The sequence below is a fragment of the Chanodichthys erythropterus genome, chromosome 16, assembly GCF_024489055.1.
Source record: "Chanodichthys erythropterus isolate Z2021 chromosome 16, ASM2448905v1, whole genome shotgun sequence".
NCBI classification, from domain to species: Eukaryota; Metazoa; Chordata; class Actinopteri; order Cypriniformes; family Xenocyprididae; genus Chanodichthys; species Chanodichthys erythropterus.
The window spans coordinates 20373948-20391412 of record NC_090236.1 but is presented as its reverse complement, the minus strand read 5'-3'; the positions used below and the strand labels follow the sequence as shown (position 1 = coordinate 20391412).

The 17465-nt window shown below is 37.9% G+C and overlaps 1 protein-coding gene across 1 annotated transcript in view; it reads right to left on the bottom strand.

The window, feature by feature from the left end:
• sgip1b (SH3GL interacting endocytic adaptor 1b) overlaps positions 1–8090 on the bottom strand; it is a 37702-nt gene extending 29612 nt beyond the window's left edge. The window contains exon 1 of the mRNA XM_067362378.1: positions 7977–8090. Coding sequence (XP_067218479.1) covers positions 7977–7986 — 10 coding nt within the window. The 5' untranslated portion in view covers positions 7987–8090. The remainder of the gene's footprint in view (positions 1–7976) is intronic.
• Positions 8091–17465: the final 9375 nt, after the last annotated feature.

Below are 17465 nucleotides of genomic sequence, written 5' to 3'. Positions count from 1 at the left end.
AGCGTTTTTTTGAGAGGACATGAGAGGAAACCATTGAGGATATAAACGTGTTGCGTTCATATTTTGGGCTCATTTGCGTATCTCCACGCAGTATGCTTTAATAAATATGTACAGAATTGTTTGTTTGTCACATGAAGCGTTTTTCTTGTTAAGCATTTGAATGTCCCCGTCAAGTTCTGCTAATTCACGAGCACAGTGAGAGTCAGACTTGCAAAGGTAATGTTAATTATTAAACCAAACGAAATCAAAACGTTCAAAAACACAGTAATGTCATTCTTTTATTGAGTGATAAGCAGTGGGTTTAATCAGTGCCATTAATAATAGATTTGCCATCTTCTCGTCATCTGCTTGACCTGCTTCCCTTGGTGTTTTTACACGTAGAAAAGGCGAAAAAACTTTTTTCACTGTCTTGTTTTCTCTCAGAACGATGATCTGAGTTACTATCACAATTATTGATGCAGCATTAATGACATACAATGGTGACATTTTTCACAATCATGACAGAAAACAAATTACTGCACTAAACTCAATAACGGAAAGGCTGCGCGATCCTGTCAAGATGGTGAATAAACAAAGAAGTTACCCAGAACTCAATGCGGCGTGACGTCAGATTTGTATTCTCTATAGAAAGCAGCCTTCGGAGATTCAAATTTTAAATACATAAGTCCACTACATTCCAAGTGACATAAATGATGACTTCGTAGTGCATTTGTAAGGAAAATACTGTGTAACATCAAACAAAGCCCGCGTCTCTTACAGGCCATCCTGTGCCATGAAGCTCGCGAATGTGCTTTGTAATTCGCTTCAACCTTTTCGAACTTTATGAATGATTATTTTGTGGAAGGTTCAAGTGGTGTATGTGTGTGTTTAATTGGAAGCAAGCAGAATCCGGGTGTTTCTAAAGCACACGCAAGCGTCATCACGCATCTGAATGAAAACTAAGCTCAGAATCGGTTCTGAAATTCTCAGAATTGATCCAGAATCATTGGAGAGAGAATTGCGATGCATTGATGGATAGATTTTTTTTCTCCCATCCCTAGCTAGCATGCAACTCCTTAATTCAGGCTTGTGCTGAGGAGCTGAAATGGGATCCTGGCCATTCAGTGATGGTACAGGGTTGTGTCAGGCGGGACGTAACGTCTCCGTTCCCTCCTACAGGGAACGAGGGTTACATCAGTAACGTTTGATGTTACATCGAAATTAACTGATGTTATGGGGTCCCTATAGAAAGCACCACAACCACTGTGGTTTCTGGTCAAATGCGCAAGGTGAGAATGGGACGCAGCAAGTTCACTATCTGGTCTCGAAAGGGAGTGGTGGGAACTTTGTGCACGTATCCAGGCCTGGGTCTCAGGATTACATGAGAGTCAGCCAGTCCATATTCCAGGCACGCTTCCCTCTTGATAGAAGTGAGCACAGTCAGGAGCTCTGAGTCTTGAAAGACAGGATCTTGAGCTCGACTGACTGCAGTGGCTCAAAGGGCGCTCTCTATAAGGCTGTAAGAACAACAGAGGTCCCAAGAGGGAAATGTGGCGTGGCTGAGGAGGGTATAGCCTCCTGGTACCTCTCAGGAACCTGACGACCAGGTTGTTCTTTCCTACAGATCTACCGTCTAATGCATCGTGATGTGCGGAACTGGCAGCAACATACACTTTCAAGGTAAAGGGAGATAGGAAGGACCAACCTTTCCTGCAGGGAGGAAAGCACCACATGGCTGGAAGAACACCAAACAGTGAACATACTCCACTTCAAGGCATAAGCTTGCCTTGTAGATCTCTGGCTTGAGTGACTGACTCCAGAGGAGGAGATGGCAGGCGAGTTGCGATGTGAATGTAGATCACCCTGATGGTTGATATACGTCGCCATCAATGTGTTGTCTGTCCAGACCAATACATGCTTGACCTGCAACAGCGACTAAAACTGGTTTAGGGCGAGCGGTACTGCTAGCAACTTGAGGCAATTGATATGCCAGTGCAGTCGAGGTCTCGTCCAGGAGCCAGAGGCTGCACGCCCATTGCATACAGCGCCCCAGCCCATTATGGAGGCATCTGTTGTGACAACAACATGCCTGGACATGCTTGTTCTAGGGGAACTCTGACCCGTAGAAAGGCAAGGTCCGGCCACAGGCTGAAAGTGCAGTGACAGATCGAAGTGATGGTCAGCCGATATGTGCCACGGCGCCATGCCCATCTCGGGACTCGAGATGAAGCATGCATCTCGTATGCATCAATCTGATGAAGCATGTGTCTCGTATGCATCAATCCGAGCACCGTGACCACACTGCGGAAGACATATGCCCCAGGAGCCTCTGAAATAATTTCAGTGGAACCGCTGTTTTCCCCCGGAGTCCCAAATGAGATGCTGGGTCCCTCATGAGAAGGACCAGCAGGCTCATCAGGAAACTCAACAGCCTGCAATGTGGAGCCAGAAGTGGGAGCCCCGTGAGGACTGGCCCGGCGGAAGAGCTCCCACTACAATCTTCAGATCACCCTGAGTATTAACCGAAGAGGTTCTCTATGGTGCAGGTGAGACACGTGAGGCAGTGATCATGGCTGTTAGATGGGGCTAGGTAATAGGGCTGCACAATTAATCAAAATTCTAATTGCGATTACGATTACGGATGCCACGTTTTTGTAATCGTTCAAAGGTGCGATTACAAGGAAAAAATCCACTTACATTATTCTGCGTGTTTAAGAGTTGTGAGAGCATATTGCGTTGTGAGAGGCGAATCACGACTACTTCAGAGTGTAAAAGGTCTAACCCAGCACAAAAGGAGCTACCAGTGACGTAGATGTACGCTGATGGGAAACACCATGACCCGCCATTTTTAAAAAGCCGTGCACACAGCCTAGTGTTGTCAAAAATATCGATATTTCGATATGTATCGATACTGAAATATCTGAAACGATACCAATGCTACTTAATGCAGTATCGATACACCAATACCAGCTGCGCATTCTTGCTCTCCTCTCTGACAGCGAGTTGAGATGTACGCGCCTCCTCTCATTCAGTCGTCTCATGCTCTCAGGTTTAATAGTGTTGGTGTGACTGGGTCTGAATTTCGGCGCAGGATTGCGCATAATTCTATTCATTCCCACAGATTTCGCCCTCACATGAAGCGCAGACACATAATAAAGCCGCCTTTGACATACAAGTGCCAAAATAAGCTCTTTTTCACAGATTATTATTGGTCAAATACACTCAGAAACAATGTCACAATGCCCATCTTGTAAAACAGTTCAGGAAGAATGTGTCTGTGCGTTCATCATATCTTAAAGGGACAGCAGGCGAATAAACGTGCGCTCTCTATTTTGTTAATGTTAAAAAAAAGAAATAATATTAAAAATAACTATATGACAGTATTGTTTTTTCCCCCGTGGTATCAAAAATGGTATCGAATATTGGTACTTTTCAAGGTATCGTATCGAAGTTAGAAATTCCAGTACCGTGACAACACAGCCTATATATTTAGTCGACGAACTAACTTTACAAACATGGAAAAGAGTGATAGATGGACCTCTCAACCTTATGGTAAGGAGAAAATCCTTGACTTTGAGCAGACCAAGCAAAACATGATTATTACTTCAAACAATGGTATAAAGCTATTCAAAACATCATTCAATGTAAATTGTGATAATCGTAATTATTAATCGCAATTACAATTAGGGAAATAATCGACAATTATGATTTCTATCATAATTGTGCAGCCCAACTAGGTAACGACCGCATTCAGAAACACACGGGTGGAATGCCATCTTTAAAAAGACACAATGTCACCTGTACTTTAGCGAAATTGCTCTTTTAACAGTTGAAGTGCCCAGGTGCTCGCTGCACTTATCTTTGCAAGGTTTACTCTTTTACTGGCGAAACACACTGTTGAATGGACCATATATCCAACGTAGAACAACTTCATGTGACTCAAAGGCAGAATTGGCAGAGCACTGACAAACAGACCGGCTCCGAAACAAAAAGCTTATATACCTGTATGTACAGGGAGTGGCTTGCCATGCAAAACTCACATTGGTTTGTTTGCTACCACTCGAAGGGGATTGGGCTCCGAAGTGAGATCCCATAACATCAGTTCACTCTGACATAACGTCGAACGTGACTGACCGATAGGGAATGGTTGTGCTGCCTAATATTTGAAATATAACTTATTCACCTCAAACTTTTAGACGGTAATGTACCTGTATATGTACATCATTTTCTCTTTCTTTAGATAGGGCTACTCGGCAGTGGTTGTCACCCTAATTTGTTATAACTTATTTTAGGTGTACCATAGTGTTTCAGGATAAGACAAAAACATGGTTTGGAAGATGGATTTATGTCCAAAATGTCCAGTTTTTTAAATGTCTTGGTAATGCGAATGTTAAGGAAACATTTATCATTTTGCAAACATTATGGGAATGTTACTTTTGAATGTTCTCTGAACATTATGAAATAAGTAACAGCATTTAAATACTGTTAAATGAACATTCAACTAAAACATTGCAGAAAAAGCATTCCATGAACAATGTATAAATAATGTTTTTGTGATAATGTTTTGAGAAGATTATTAAAGACCAAATAACTTTGAACAAACATTCTATTAACATATATGTATATTAACAGAATGTTTGTTCAAAGTCATCTGGCCTTTGTATATACAAAGAATATACATACTGGCCTAGACAGTTCTGAGAAAGTTTCCTGTTAGAGAGGTTTGGATAAGAGCATTTGGTAAAGTACGAAAGTAGAAATATCCCCTATGGTCTCTCAATAAATTTTGGGGAAAAAGTATAATTATCAAGAATAAGCAAAATGCAGTTGCTATTTTTTTTTTTTTTTTGATGAAGTACAACATGTCACACTGCTGCCATTGCTTGTTATCAACAAACACACAGCAAAATGCAGTGCTAAGTTAAATGTAGAGAGTTAAATTCACTGACAACTGAAAAACAAACACTGAATTCAGTCATCAGGGGAGTGACATTTTACATAAATATTTTAACATCTGCAACTAAAAAATGCAAACACATTTTTTTCTCCAAGACCTCATTCTAAGTGGATGGAATTATATGATAAAACTTTCTATTATTATTATTGCATCAAGGCAAATGAGCTCTGCAACTCTGTACAGGGATTCACAGTGTATGTTTGACCTGGATGACCAAATCTACAATGAGGACATCCAGTCATTTACTGGTGAAAGGGTGTCAGCAACCACAAATATGCAAGATCTAATGCTTATTTTCCAATATTTTCTCAATCTGCCAGTTTACTTGTATGTAGAAACAACAGTCCCTAAGGACTGGCATCATGGTCGATATTAGACAAAGCAACAGAATTTATAGCCTGGAGATCTTGGCATGATGGCATACGGGACTGCTTGAGGGTCTCAGTACAAAACCCTCTTGTTGTGCGTTCACCCATCATGCCTCTAGTCTAGAAGACCTCAAGGGAAAAGCTGACATTTCTGCTTGGCTAAAAATGAAGCAATTAAGTCAAGTTACCCCAAAACAAATACAAGAAAACTGCTTGCTTGCAGCTTGTTCACTACCTTAAACATTTGAATCCAACAATGCCATTAAATGAAGACAGGAATAGTTCACATTTACACACCCTTATGTCATTCAACACCTATGACTTTCTTTTTTCTGTAGAACACAAAAGGAGAAATTTTGAGGAATGTATTGGTTATTCACAATAACTGACTGTAATGATAATCAATGTGGACTAGCTTTCAAGCTTCAAAAATGATACAAACTGATCATAATGGAGATCTACAACACATACACTGCACTCTAAGACTTCTGAATCACTCAATAGTTTGTTGTGAGAAAAAAAATTTAACTTCAAGCCGTTATTCACTGATAATCCAGCAAGATGTTAACTCGAGAACCACTGTGACCAGATCACTGGAGACAGGGTTAGCTGCAGGCCGGAGTAATGGGCGTGCCAAAAGGTGAATTGCTACAACAGAAACTAACCCCTAAGCCTACCCCACACCCTGACTGACAGCTTTCAACACCAATGATAAAGACCTCTCTCCATGCCCCAACCTTTCATCACGCCAATTACTCCAACCTGCAAATACCCACACTTGGAGTCAATAGTGTTTTTGTAGGCCAACCCGGAAGTTAGCGGCGCACGGGTCCCCTCGATTGAAAGCCTGTGCATTTTTCCCATAGACTTTTGGAAAATCGCAAAAAATAAGCTCTGTGTTTAACAAAGGGTTATGACACTTAAACGTTTTGTCTATCAAGATTATCTTTACAAGTTAACACAACATTTATACATTTTGAAGCCTAAATAAAATCGTCAGATATAAAAAGCTTGCAGTAGGCTATAAACGGACTACAGCACACCATGGTCGCGGATCAACGTCGTCACCACCATGCGTCCTCAAAATGTATTTAAAAAACAACTTTATTTAAAAACATGCTCACTGATTATGATCTGTGCTGTTATGAATACTTTTCCACTTTTTCATGAGAAATGCTGTCCAAATGTCTTGTTTGTCATGATGACGTCTAAAGTCCCCGCCAAAGGAAGTAGTCCCTTTTAGCAACTTGTTAGTAACCGCCGTTTTTAAGACACATTAAAGGTTTAAAAAAATCACAAGCAGGTTATAACTGGTGTGTTTTATGTCATAGATCAAAACGTGAACATATTTAGAGGCTTTTTTAACCACAGACCGTATTTCAGGCAATTTAGCAAAAACCCATTAAAAAAATCCATAGACTTTAGAGCGATGGAACCGGCAGTCCTAAAATGCTAACTCGCTTCCGGGTTTTGCCTACAAAAACACGTCATCTCTGAGGTGCTCTATAAGATGAGAATTAGATCCATCCAATTTGTAAACAAATCATCAGGCATTTCAGGTGATCAACGGTGAATTGTTCAGCTCACAACAACAAACCGATTCAAACTGGTTTTGAGAAATAATTCATTAAAAAGATCCTACTTGGGGTCAGTAATAATATTTGAATGTTTTTGTCTCTTATGCTCTACAAGAATACAGTAGAACATTAATATTCTGAAATATTACCATTTAAATAAAAAAAAAAAATTAAAATGTAATTGGCAAAGCTGAATTTATCATCATCATTACTCCAGTCTTCAGTATCACATGATCCTTCATAAATCATCCTAATATGCTGCTTTGCTGCTCAAGAAACATTTCTTATTATCAATGTTGACAACAATTGTGCTGAATATTTTTTTGTGGAAACTGTTTTGAGGATTCTATGATTAATAGAAAGCTCGGAAAAACAGCATTTGAAATAGATTTTTTGTAACAACATAAAAGTCTTTACTGTCACTTTTGATCAAATTAACAGCATCCTTGATTAATTAAAAAATTATTTCTTAAAAAAAAAAACATACTGACATCAAACATTTGAACAGTAGTGTATATTGTGCTTTTATGGTACTTTTGTGTGCTTTCTGAAGTTTGAAAGCTCCAAATACATTCTTCAAAATTCCCTTTTGTGTGTCCCAGAAGAAAAAAAAAAAAATCATACGGGTTTGGAGCTACATCAGATTGAACAAATGACTGGCATAATTTTGATTTTTGGATGAACTATCCCTTTAAATCTGAAAAAAATAAATCATGACCTATAAGATGATGAGGGTGGGACTGTAGACCACAGAGCAAAGACACACAAACATCCTGATGGCAGATTTATATGGGAGTTACACTTGTGCACTGGACCACATGTGTAAACCTTGGCCTCTAATATTGAACCTAAATTTAAATGTGCCATCATGATGTTTGTGTGTGTGTGTGTGTGTCACGGTGCAAATACACATGCTCACTGGCCATACAACGTGAGACACATAATCCTTCACCTCCTTCAAGGAGACAGACACCAACACATGCATGTGCTGAATTTGGATGTCATGTACAGCACAGTCGGCTAGAGAAGATTACCATTCCAATAAATAATATCAACAGACAGCGATGAATTTAAGGGCCCGAAGTGGATTTTTACCTTGCATCATGGTTGCAGTACTTCATTCCTCGGTTTCACGCGCGCAAACAAACTGACATGAGATACAGTAGTGATCCGGTGACCGGTCGTTAAAGGAAAGGCTCATACTGCCCAGCCCCTCACGTCTTCGTCTCTCGGGTTTCCCGGTAACCGGTGGGTTAGGCCCCAGGCACCGCCGCATCAGCAGCATCCACACACGCCATCATCACAGAGGGGATGCTGAGGACAGCCGATGAACGGAGAATGAGAGTGTGGGAGGGTCGCGTAATTACGAACCGTACTATGGCGCAGGCTTTACTCGTGAATATTTATAAGGTCATGACGACGTATCTTGGCAACTTTCCTGGAACGTCCAGTCACGTAACAATTTGATATTCATAAGCTACGCCTTTCGGTGGAGTAGGATTGGTTGGTTCGCAGACTTACTAGCGTTCTACGCCAGTCTGTCAACAAATCAGCGAGGCCTGCGTCACGTTGCGTGATTAATATTTCATGACCTAAGCCCAAGCCATAGTAGGATTCGTACATTCACAAGGAGGGATAATAAGGGGGCAAGCGGACTCAGAGCAGGGAAGGACTGTCTGATCCTTGGTCTGATCCTAAGAACGCTATTCATATGATAGAGCGACGCCTGCTGGTGGACCAAAAGTCTAAGGCCACTAGTGACAATACTTGAAATGGTTCACCTGTTTAGTTGTCCTGTTTGAATCTCCTTCTTCTTCATGCGTACTGACCAGGAAACATAACAAATATAGTAAGAGTTTGATCTGTAATATCTGTCTGAAGTGAGCCCCTCTCCCCTCACTACATAATGAGCTAACACCAAAGCTTAGTTTTTTAAAAAGTGTCAAAAATAAATATATAATCTTCAGGGCAGGACTTAGGGTGGTGGGGGCCCCTGGGCTTGAGTCACTTTCGGGCCCTACCTTCTATACATTACTTTAAATAGAACAAAATGATACATACACAAGCTATGTATTAGAGCTACACAATTCTGGATAAACTGAGAATAAAAATAGAGATCACGATTCTGAACAAACAACTTCAGCAATAAACATAAATTATGTTATTTTGTTAAGTCTATAAAAATGTTAATTGTTAATCTGAATCATTTATTTAAAAAAAACTTTGGTTTGAATGAATGATTAAATTCCTCAATCAAATACACTTGTTTCATAGATGAATCAGCATTTTGAACGAATCTCCTGAATGAACGATTCAATGACAAATGTTTTTTTAAGTAATTTGTCGCCATCTGGTGGCGTAACAATATAATCGATCCAATCGTTATTTGAAGTGCAAAGCTACTTTCAAAAGGTGACTAGTACAGTATACAGAGTTACATGTTTAAAAAAAAGACCGTTATAATTTATTTATATGATCAATTATTAAAAAAGGTTTTCTAATAAATAAATAATGATTAAAAAAGTTCAAAGTGATCATGGTGTTTATTGCAATGCACAAATATCTTGGTCAGAATGAGAATAAAACACTTATTTACCTGGAAAACATACTGAAAAACAAACAAATACCTTGTAAGGTTGCAATCATTACAAATCATTTGTATTACATATAAATAGCTAAATCTATGAGTGTATAAATCTGTTCTTGGTAAGTACTGACATATTGTATAGATTATATACATCTCCAGTATACATATAGGCAGTGTTAGGCTGACTTTGACCTACAGTATGTCTACTACATCACATAAATTACAATCTTAGAGAATAATATATAACAAAATTAAATAAGCATTTTCTCATTACCATGGCATTTTAAAGATCATTAGATGTAATTTAGTACTCTAGCAAAAATACATAAATAGAACTTCATAGAACATGCCTAACTTTGTTCAAATTTAGTGGTAGGCTAATATAAGATAGCAATTTTAATATAGGAAGTGCCTTCTGTCAGCATAGTGGAATACTAGCGCGACTCGAATGAAGTGCACTCAACATTTGTACATATGCCACAAATGTGGTTAAAGGATGGCTGTAGTCGGCCAATTTCATGTAAATTCAAGGTGAGGTATTTAGCAGCCGCAGATCTCAAAAAAAAAACCTTACCGATCGGTGCGATTTGCTGCTTAAAGTCGGAGGAGTTGAATACGTACTGAAGCCATACATGCACTTTGCTGTCTTTATTGCAGATGAAGCTGTTTATATATATTTGTGAAATAAACGCATGTTTCCAACATTTACGTGCAGTAAAAAACTATTCATTCAAACCTTAATGCACTACTTATTTCAGCGCCTACAGGCCTATGTACAATGAAGATCAACATAAGCTTATTCTTTTTAAATATCAAAGTCTATTTTTATACTTTTATTTCGATAAATATGGCATACATAATAATACAAATTGTGTTTAATATAATACTATTTCTACATGAAAACTGTTAATGTTGTAAAAACTGACTCATGTACATGGCATTTTTACCATAGTAAAAAAACATTGTCATTCGTCTCTTTATTGCAGAACAAGATCGTCGCATACAAAAATATACAGAGGATTTACAACAGTACTCATTGTTATAGCAGCAAATGAACAAAATCAAATTATTTCTCCAGGGAATAACATTAAATGAACACATAGGCTACTTCCGTTTTGTATTTTCAATACACTTCTTACAAATTATACAATCTTAATATATTGCAGCAGTTCAGTTTAAACTGGTATGATGTAAAATTATCTCAAATCTTCACACTATTAATTCTTCGGACTATTATGGACGTACACTTCCAGATGTCCATTATTTGTAAATAAATCTCACAAGAACATTATCATATAGCCTACCAATTTCTAAAAATAAAGATTTTTTTAAAGACAATATTCCTTTTATTCCAAATAGGCTAACAGATTTGTGTGGACACACAATCGTTGTGATAAAACTCAATTCAATGACAACATTGCAAAAGTTTCTGCTCGTGGAAACCCTAACCAAGGCAGTTTCAGAAAGTAAATAATAAATATCATTACCAGAAGAAGCCGACTGTGTAAATCCTTGATATAAACCGTTCGCATTTAAAGTTATTAAAGCATTTTCCCGAGAAGTCGCCGGCGCGAAGGTAACAACTGATACACTGCTTTGCGGATAGGCGGAAGTTAACTGACGTCATTGTGAAAAGGGTCTATTAAATTAAAATTTTCATTGCAGGGGCAGGACCAGGTAACAATGCTAGTCCAATCAACAAACTTTAAATGAAAAATTAAAAGACTGACATATTATTGAAAAAATCTAACGTAAATGGGCGGGGCCCCCTATTGGGCGGGGCCCATGGGCTTGAGCCCAGTCAAGCCCAATGGTAAGTCCGGCCTTGATAATCTTTGTATTTTATTGAATCAAAATCATCAGCCTTTTGATTTTTCTGACACAGTGAGATCATTGTGCATAGCACATTGTCATGCATTGCTAAAGCTGTTTTGCAACACTGTACTGTAAACAGCCAAAAAGGGGTCAGCACTTAAAAGTGATTTTCAGACAGTAAAAAGAGATGGTAAAAGGCCACTGATAGCTATCTTTAAATCCTGTCAACAACTACTGAAATCTCTCATCTTAGATTACTAACTGAAAACAGTTAGGTCATGACTCATTTAACAGTAATTACGCCAACTCGGGTTAGTTAACTGGTCTCTGACCGAATAAATATATAGACACTATTTATTGCAGATTGTAGAGAATAATACATGGGATTTACTTACAGTAATCCAAGTATTGTACACCCAGCCTTTTTTCGTTTTGATTAAGATTAAATGGCATTTAAATTCAACATAAAAAAATAGCAATAAAAAATACAAAATGAAATAAATGAAAATTAGTGTTTCATAAACATTAACAATGCTGAGATTACTTGAGGTCCATTACTGAATACAGTTTACATGATACAATTGTAGTTAGTAATCTATTACATTACACATTTTACACAGCAAAATCTCTAGAGTTAAATCACCTCTGCTCAGAGTACATATGGTCCCTCTCTAAATAGTGTTAAAATAACACTAAAGCAGAGTTAAAGTTAATGAGATAATTAAGCAATTAATTAAGTGATGATTGTGCATTAGTGATGAACACCTGCTGTTAACAAGCAGAATCACTGAAGAAAAGAGAAACACAAGAACTACAACTGACTTCAGTCACAGCCTTATTAATTGCTTAATTATCTCATTAACTTTAACTCTGCTTCAGTGTTACTTTAACACTATTTAGAGAGGGACCATACAGTATGTACTCTGAGCAGAGTTGATTTAACTCTGGGGATTTTACTGTGTAGGTCATTTAAGTAGCTACTTAGTCTGATTAGACAACTTTTAGATTACTCTTTTAGACCTAACTTGTATATAACATTGTTCTGAATAGTCTAATCTTGTTCCATATTGATAAAAAATACAACAAGAAAGTTATCAACAACAGTAAGTGCATTAAATATTACATTATGTGAGGGTTTCCCTAACTAGGGTTTGGGATGGAAATGCAGGCTGTTCATAAATTTATGAATTTAAAGTTAAATTATAATAATAATAATAAAGAAAAAAGATTAAATATTTTATTTGTTTATGCTGTGAAGCCTCTCAATTTTCTATTCAATTATAGTCGCCTGACTGGTGGCTGGGGTAATATGTGGGTCTGTGTGTGCAATTCCATAAAACCTTTGAGAAGAATAATTTAAAAGATAAAAAGAATCAGGGAGATGAATGAATGGATTACTGCCATTTTGTGAATATAATCCAGTGGTTCCCAAACTTTTTTATAGTGAGTACCTTCTCTCTTCGACACCTTTTCCATTAAGGGACACTCTTTGCCCTCTAAATTGATTTTTTTTTTTTTTTTTTACCTGTATAAAATAAATAATGTTTTAAATTAAAAAAACTAAGTGATACTTTTAAATATTCAAACTAAACCCTCCAGTAGGTGGAAGTAAGTCACTGTCTTAATGAGTGAGTCATCAATCATTCATTCAGCTTTATTTCTGAATGGGTCATTGAATAATTAACTGTAACGATTCGTTTGCTGGAACTATTACTTCATTGCAAAATAGAGCAAACAGTACTGGCAGTGCTGTGTTTAAAATGTACATCACTATTGTTTGTTTAACTGTTGTAAAATCAATGTCACGTTTGCAGTCGTGTGGATATTTGGATTTGCATTCTTGCTACAGTATATTATAGCCTATTATCAACATTAAAAGCAAGAACTCACACAAGGTATGTTTTTGTATCGAACAGTGTTTTGAGTCTTAAATTGATCTCTATGCACAGTCTGTCTATGGGCTATTTGTTCTTCATGTTAGTTAATGCTAAATCCCCACTTTGTAATGTAGCATGATTTGCTGAGGCAGCATGCACACAACAGTATCATACGCTGCTTTTGACCACAAAAATGAGTTGTTGTTTTTTTTTTTTTTTTTTTGAATGTCATCTATTATTAGAAATACATGTTCTTTTGTTTAATTTTATATTATATATCTCACAATATATAATCTAATTAGAAGTAGGCCTATTTAATTTTTGGAATCTGATTACATAATCCAGATAACATATAGCCTTGGCTATTCAGTTACTACCCAAAACTGAATATTAATAATATTATATAATATTAATAATACTGAAAAAGGTGTATTAAATTAAGGAATGCATTAAATAAAAGAAAGAAAAGAAAAACGTTTTTATTATAAAATTGTCAATGAGGGAACATAATAAAATTGTATTATGGATGTTTGTTTAGCAGTGTAGCTCATTCTAAATGTGTAAGATATAATCCTCTATTTGTGTTGTGCAGAATGTTTGACGTTCTGTTTGTGGTGCTGGGTGAGAGTGAAGATTAGATCAACAGATTACCTTCCAAAGAGACTGATTTACTAGAATGATTTCATAAACTTCCTTTGTAAGTTACACCTACTTGCATACATGTAGATAAAAAAAAAAGATGTGAGATAATTTCTACAGTACGTGAAAGAAGTTTTTGTTTTAATTGCATTACATTTGAGCTGTCTTTTTACCCTGTTCTTTTCATGGGGCCCCCCATGAATCGGACTTGTTTGTTCAGCACATCCCACAGATGCTCGATTGGATTGAGATCTGGGGAATTTGGAGGCCAAGTCAACACCTCAAACTCGTTGTTGTGCTCCTTAAACCATTCCTGAACCATTTTTGCTCGTCTTCTACACAGCCACGATGTTGTAACTGATGCAGTATGTGGTCTGGCATTGTCATGTTGGAAAATGCAAGGTCTTCCCTGAAAGAGACGACGTCTGGATGGGAGCATATGTTGTTCTAGAACTTGGATATACCTTTCAGCATTGATGGTGCCTTTCCAGATGTGTAAGCTGCCCATGCCACACGCACTCATGCAACCCCATACCATCAGAGATGCAGGCTTCTGAACTGAGCGCTGATAACAACTTTGGTTGTCCTTGTCCTTTTAGTCCGGATGACTTGGCGTCCCAGTTTTTCAAAAAGAACTTCAAATTTTGATTAGTCTGACCACAGAACAGTTTTCCAATTAGCCACAGTCCATTTTAAATTAGCCTTGGCCCAGAGAAAATGCCTGTGCTTCTGGTTCATGTTTAGATATGGCTTCTTTTTTAACCTATAGAGTTTTAGCCGGCAGCAGCGAATGGCACGGTGGATTGTGTTCACCGACAATGTTTTCTGGAAGTATTCCTGAGCCCATGTTGTGATTTCCATTACAGTAGCATTCCTGTATGTGATGCAATGCCGTCTAAGGACCCAAAGATCACGGGTATCCAGTATGGTTTACCGGCCTTGACCCTTACGCACAGAGATTGTTCCAGATTCTCTGAATCTTTGGATGATATTATGCACTGTAGATTATGATAACTTCAAACTCTTTGCAATTTTTCTCTGAGAAACTCCTTTCTGATATTGCTCCACTATTTTTCGCTGCAGCATTGGGGGAATTGGTGATCCTCTGCCCATCTTGACTTCTGAGAGACACTGCCACTCTGAGAGGCTCTTTTTATACCCAATCATGTTGCCAGTTGACCTAATAAGTTGCAAATTGGTCCTCCAGGTGTTCCTTATATGTACATGTAACTTTTCTGGCCTCTTATTGCTACCTGTTAGACTGGGTAAACCCAGCCTGATCTGCCGGTGATTTGATTTCGCCCGGCAACTCAGTCTGGAAACCCGTACATTCATTTCTGCTGCATCTGTTACACTTTTGCGGGAACCAATCACAGACTGGCTTATCCACCTTGCTCACTATTGGCGGGTACAGTGCTCTTTCTATGGCTCTGGGCGGGTATAACACGATGACGTCTCTCGCATGACCATCAATCCAATTCCTTTTAACCTCTCAATGATGCTAAATGACTTCTTTAGTTTAGCAAACAAATCGCTCGACTGGGTGTAAATACCACTCACTTTCATGTTTTTTTTGCACAACCTGCAAAAATCGCTCAATGTTATTGCTGCTTCTACAAACCGCTGATCAATGCTACAAACCATTACAAACTAAGCCTGTCTGGAGTTTTCACATCGCTCTGCAAAAGTACGTCACCCGGATTGTTGATCTGATTGGTTGAAGGAATATACAATTGCGTGAATAATGCTCGTTGATCACGCCTCTTGTGCAGTAGGAAATACATAGCAAACTCCCCAGACCAATGTTCAATTTTAAATTGAGCTTGGTCTGGTGATAGCCAGACAAGCTACCTGTCCCAACTTTTTTGGAATGTGTAGCTCTCATGAAATCCAAAATGAGCCAATATTTGGCATTTGCAGATGCACATGCAGATTTGTAAATTATTGCATTCCTTTTTTATTCACAATTTGTACAGTGTCCCAACTTTTTTGGAATCGGGTTTGTATATATATTTGTATATACCTATACCTAGGTGGCATATACCTATCCTCATTCTCAGGAATTGTCTCTGTCAACAAACTCAAACATTAATTACCCTTGAATGAATTCTGTGCAACCATAATCAGATATTCAACATGGCCCTCATCTTGAATGTATGATAAACAATCCTGTTGTCAGGAAAGTCGGCCTTTACTGTAAAGGGAAAGTGATCAGACTTGTTTTCACCATGAACTGTAGAAGCTTGATCACTTCCTCCTCTGGAGCTCAGGGCTCTAAGAAAAGCCTCCAGTGACCCACATGTATTAAGTTTCCACGTGCTGCTCATTGGAACAACAAGCACTTTGACGTCAAACACTGCAAAGTTTTTGTGGTGCTCCCAAAAAAATTCCCAAGCTTTCATAGCTACTGACATGGCAGCGATGGAAAAAGTTAACCCAAGTGTCACGGGATTTTTGGTAAAAACTGACTGTACCCTAAATAGCACGTCCCAAGCATCTTCCCCGTGTACTCTAATAACTCAGAGACCCCATCCTCTTGTCTATTTTTTGTTCTTTCAAGCAAGTACTACTATTAACAGCACTATGTCAGAAAATATATTCATATGTATTTATCTAACTAGATTTTTAGATTGGCACCTGCAAAAACCTGTGCAAAACTTTGATAATATCTTTGCTAAAATGGTCTTGATGACTTTAAAAATTGAGCAGTGGATTTCTAGTTCCCATGATTCCAGATAAGGAGGCCCAGTTCACACCAAGGACGATAACTATAACAATACGATACAGATATATTTCTAAAAATCGTTCTAAATATAAAAGTAGAGTTCATACCACAACTATAATAATAGCAGCACAGAGAAACAGATAAATCATTTGAAACACTTTCAGAACTGTTTTCTCCAGCTGATGCCAATCAGATTGCATCCCACTTTAAAAAGCATAAGCATTTAAAGTGGCAGATGACAAAACTGCTGCATGCACTTAAAATAAACAGAACAATATTGTGCGTTGGTGTTGGATGCTAAAATATTTATTGTTATACTGTAGTTTAACTATCTTTACAGTTATTGTTCTTGGTGTGAGTGGGCCTTAAATCTTCAAATTAGTGGTATTTTATGGGTATGTTTAGTAAAGGGAAAGATGTGGTTTTTGTGGTTAGATAAGATTAATTGGTTCCAGGGCCACCACTCAGTGTTGAAATTTGTTGGATTTTGCTGCATTTTTTAAATAGGCCTAATTAACTTATGCTACAAATTAAGTTCCTCTAACTTAGTGTAGTTTGTTGGTTGAACATAATTTCATTAGAAGTTGTCATAACTCAAAACCGATGCAAACTGTTCCTTATTTAGAGTGCATGATGCTAATGTGTTGCATATGGTTGCTAAGGTGTTGATATGTGGTTGCTAAGTCTCTTTGTAACAACTTCAAATTGCAAACAAGAACAGTGTTCGCTACACAAAGGTCAGCTTGCTGAAGCTGATCATCGACATACTGGTAAACTTTAGCATGACTGTTACTCAATGAAACCAGTCTTGCTGAGCAGGATGCGCTTCAGTTGTTTCTAGGTGGAGGCAGATGTCACGTCTGCATGATCTTTACTGTGATATTCGGTGAATGAATACGTTGATTCATTCTGTTTTTGGTGTTTTGTTATGTCAGCGTGAT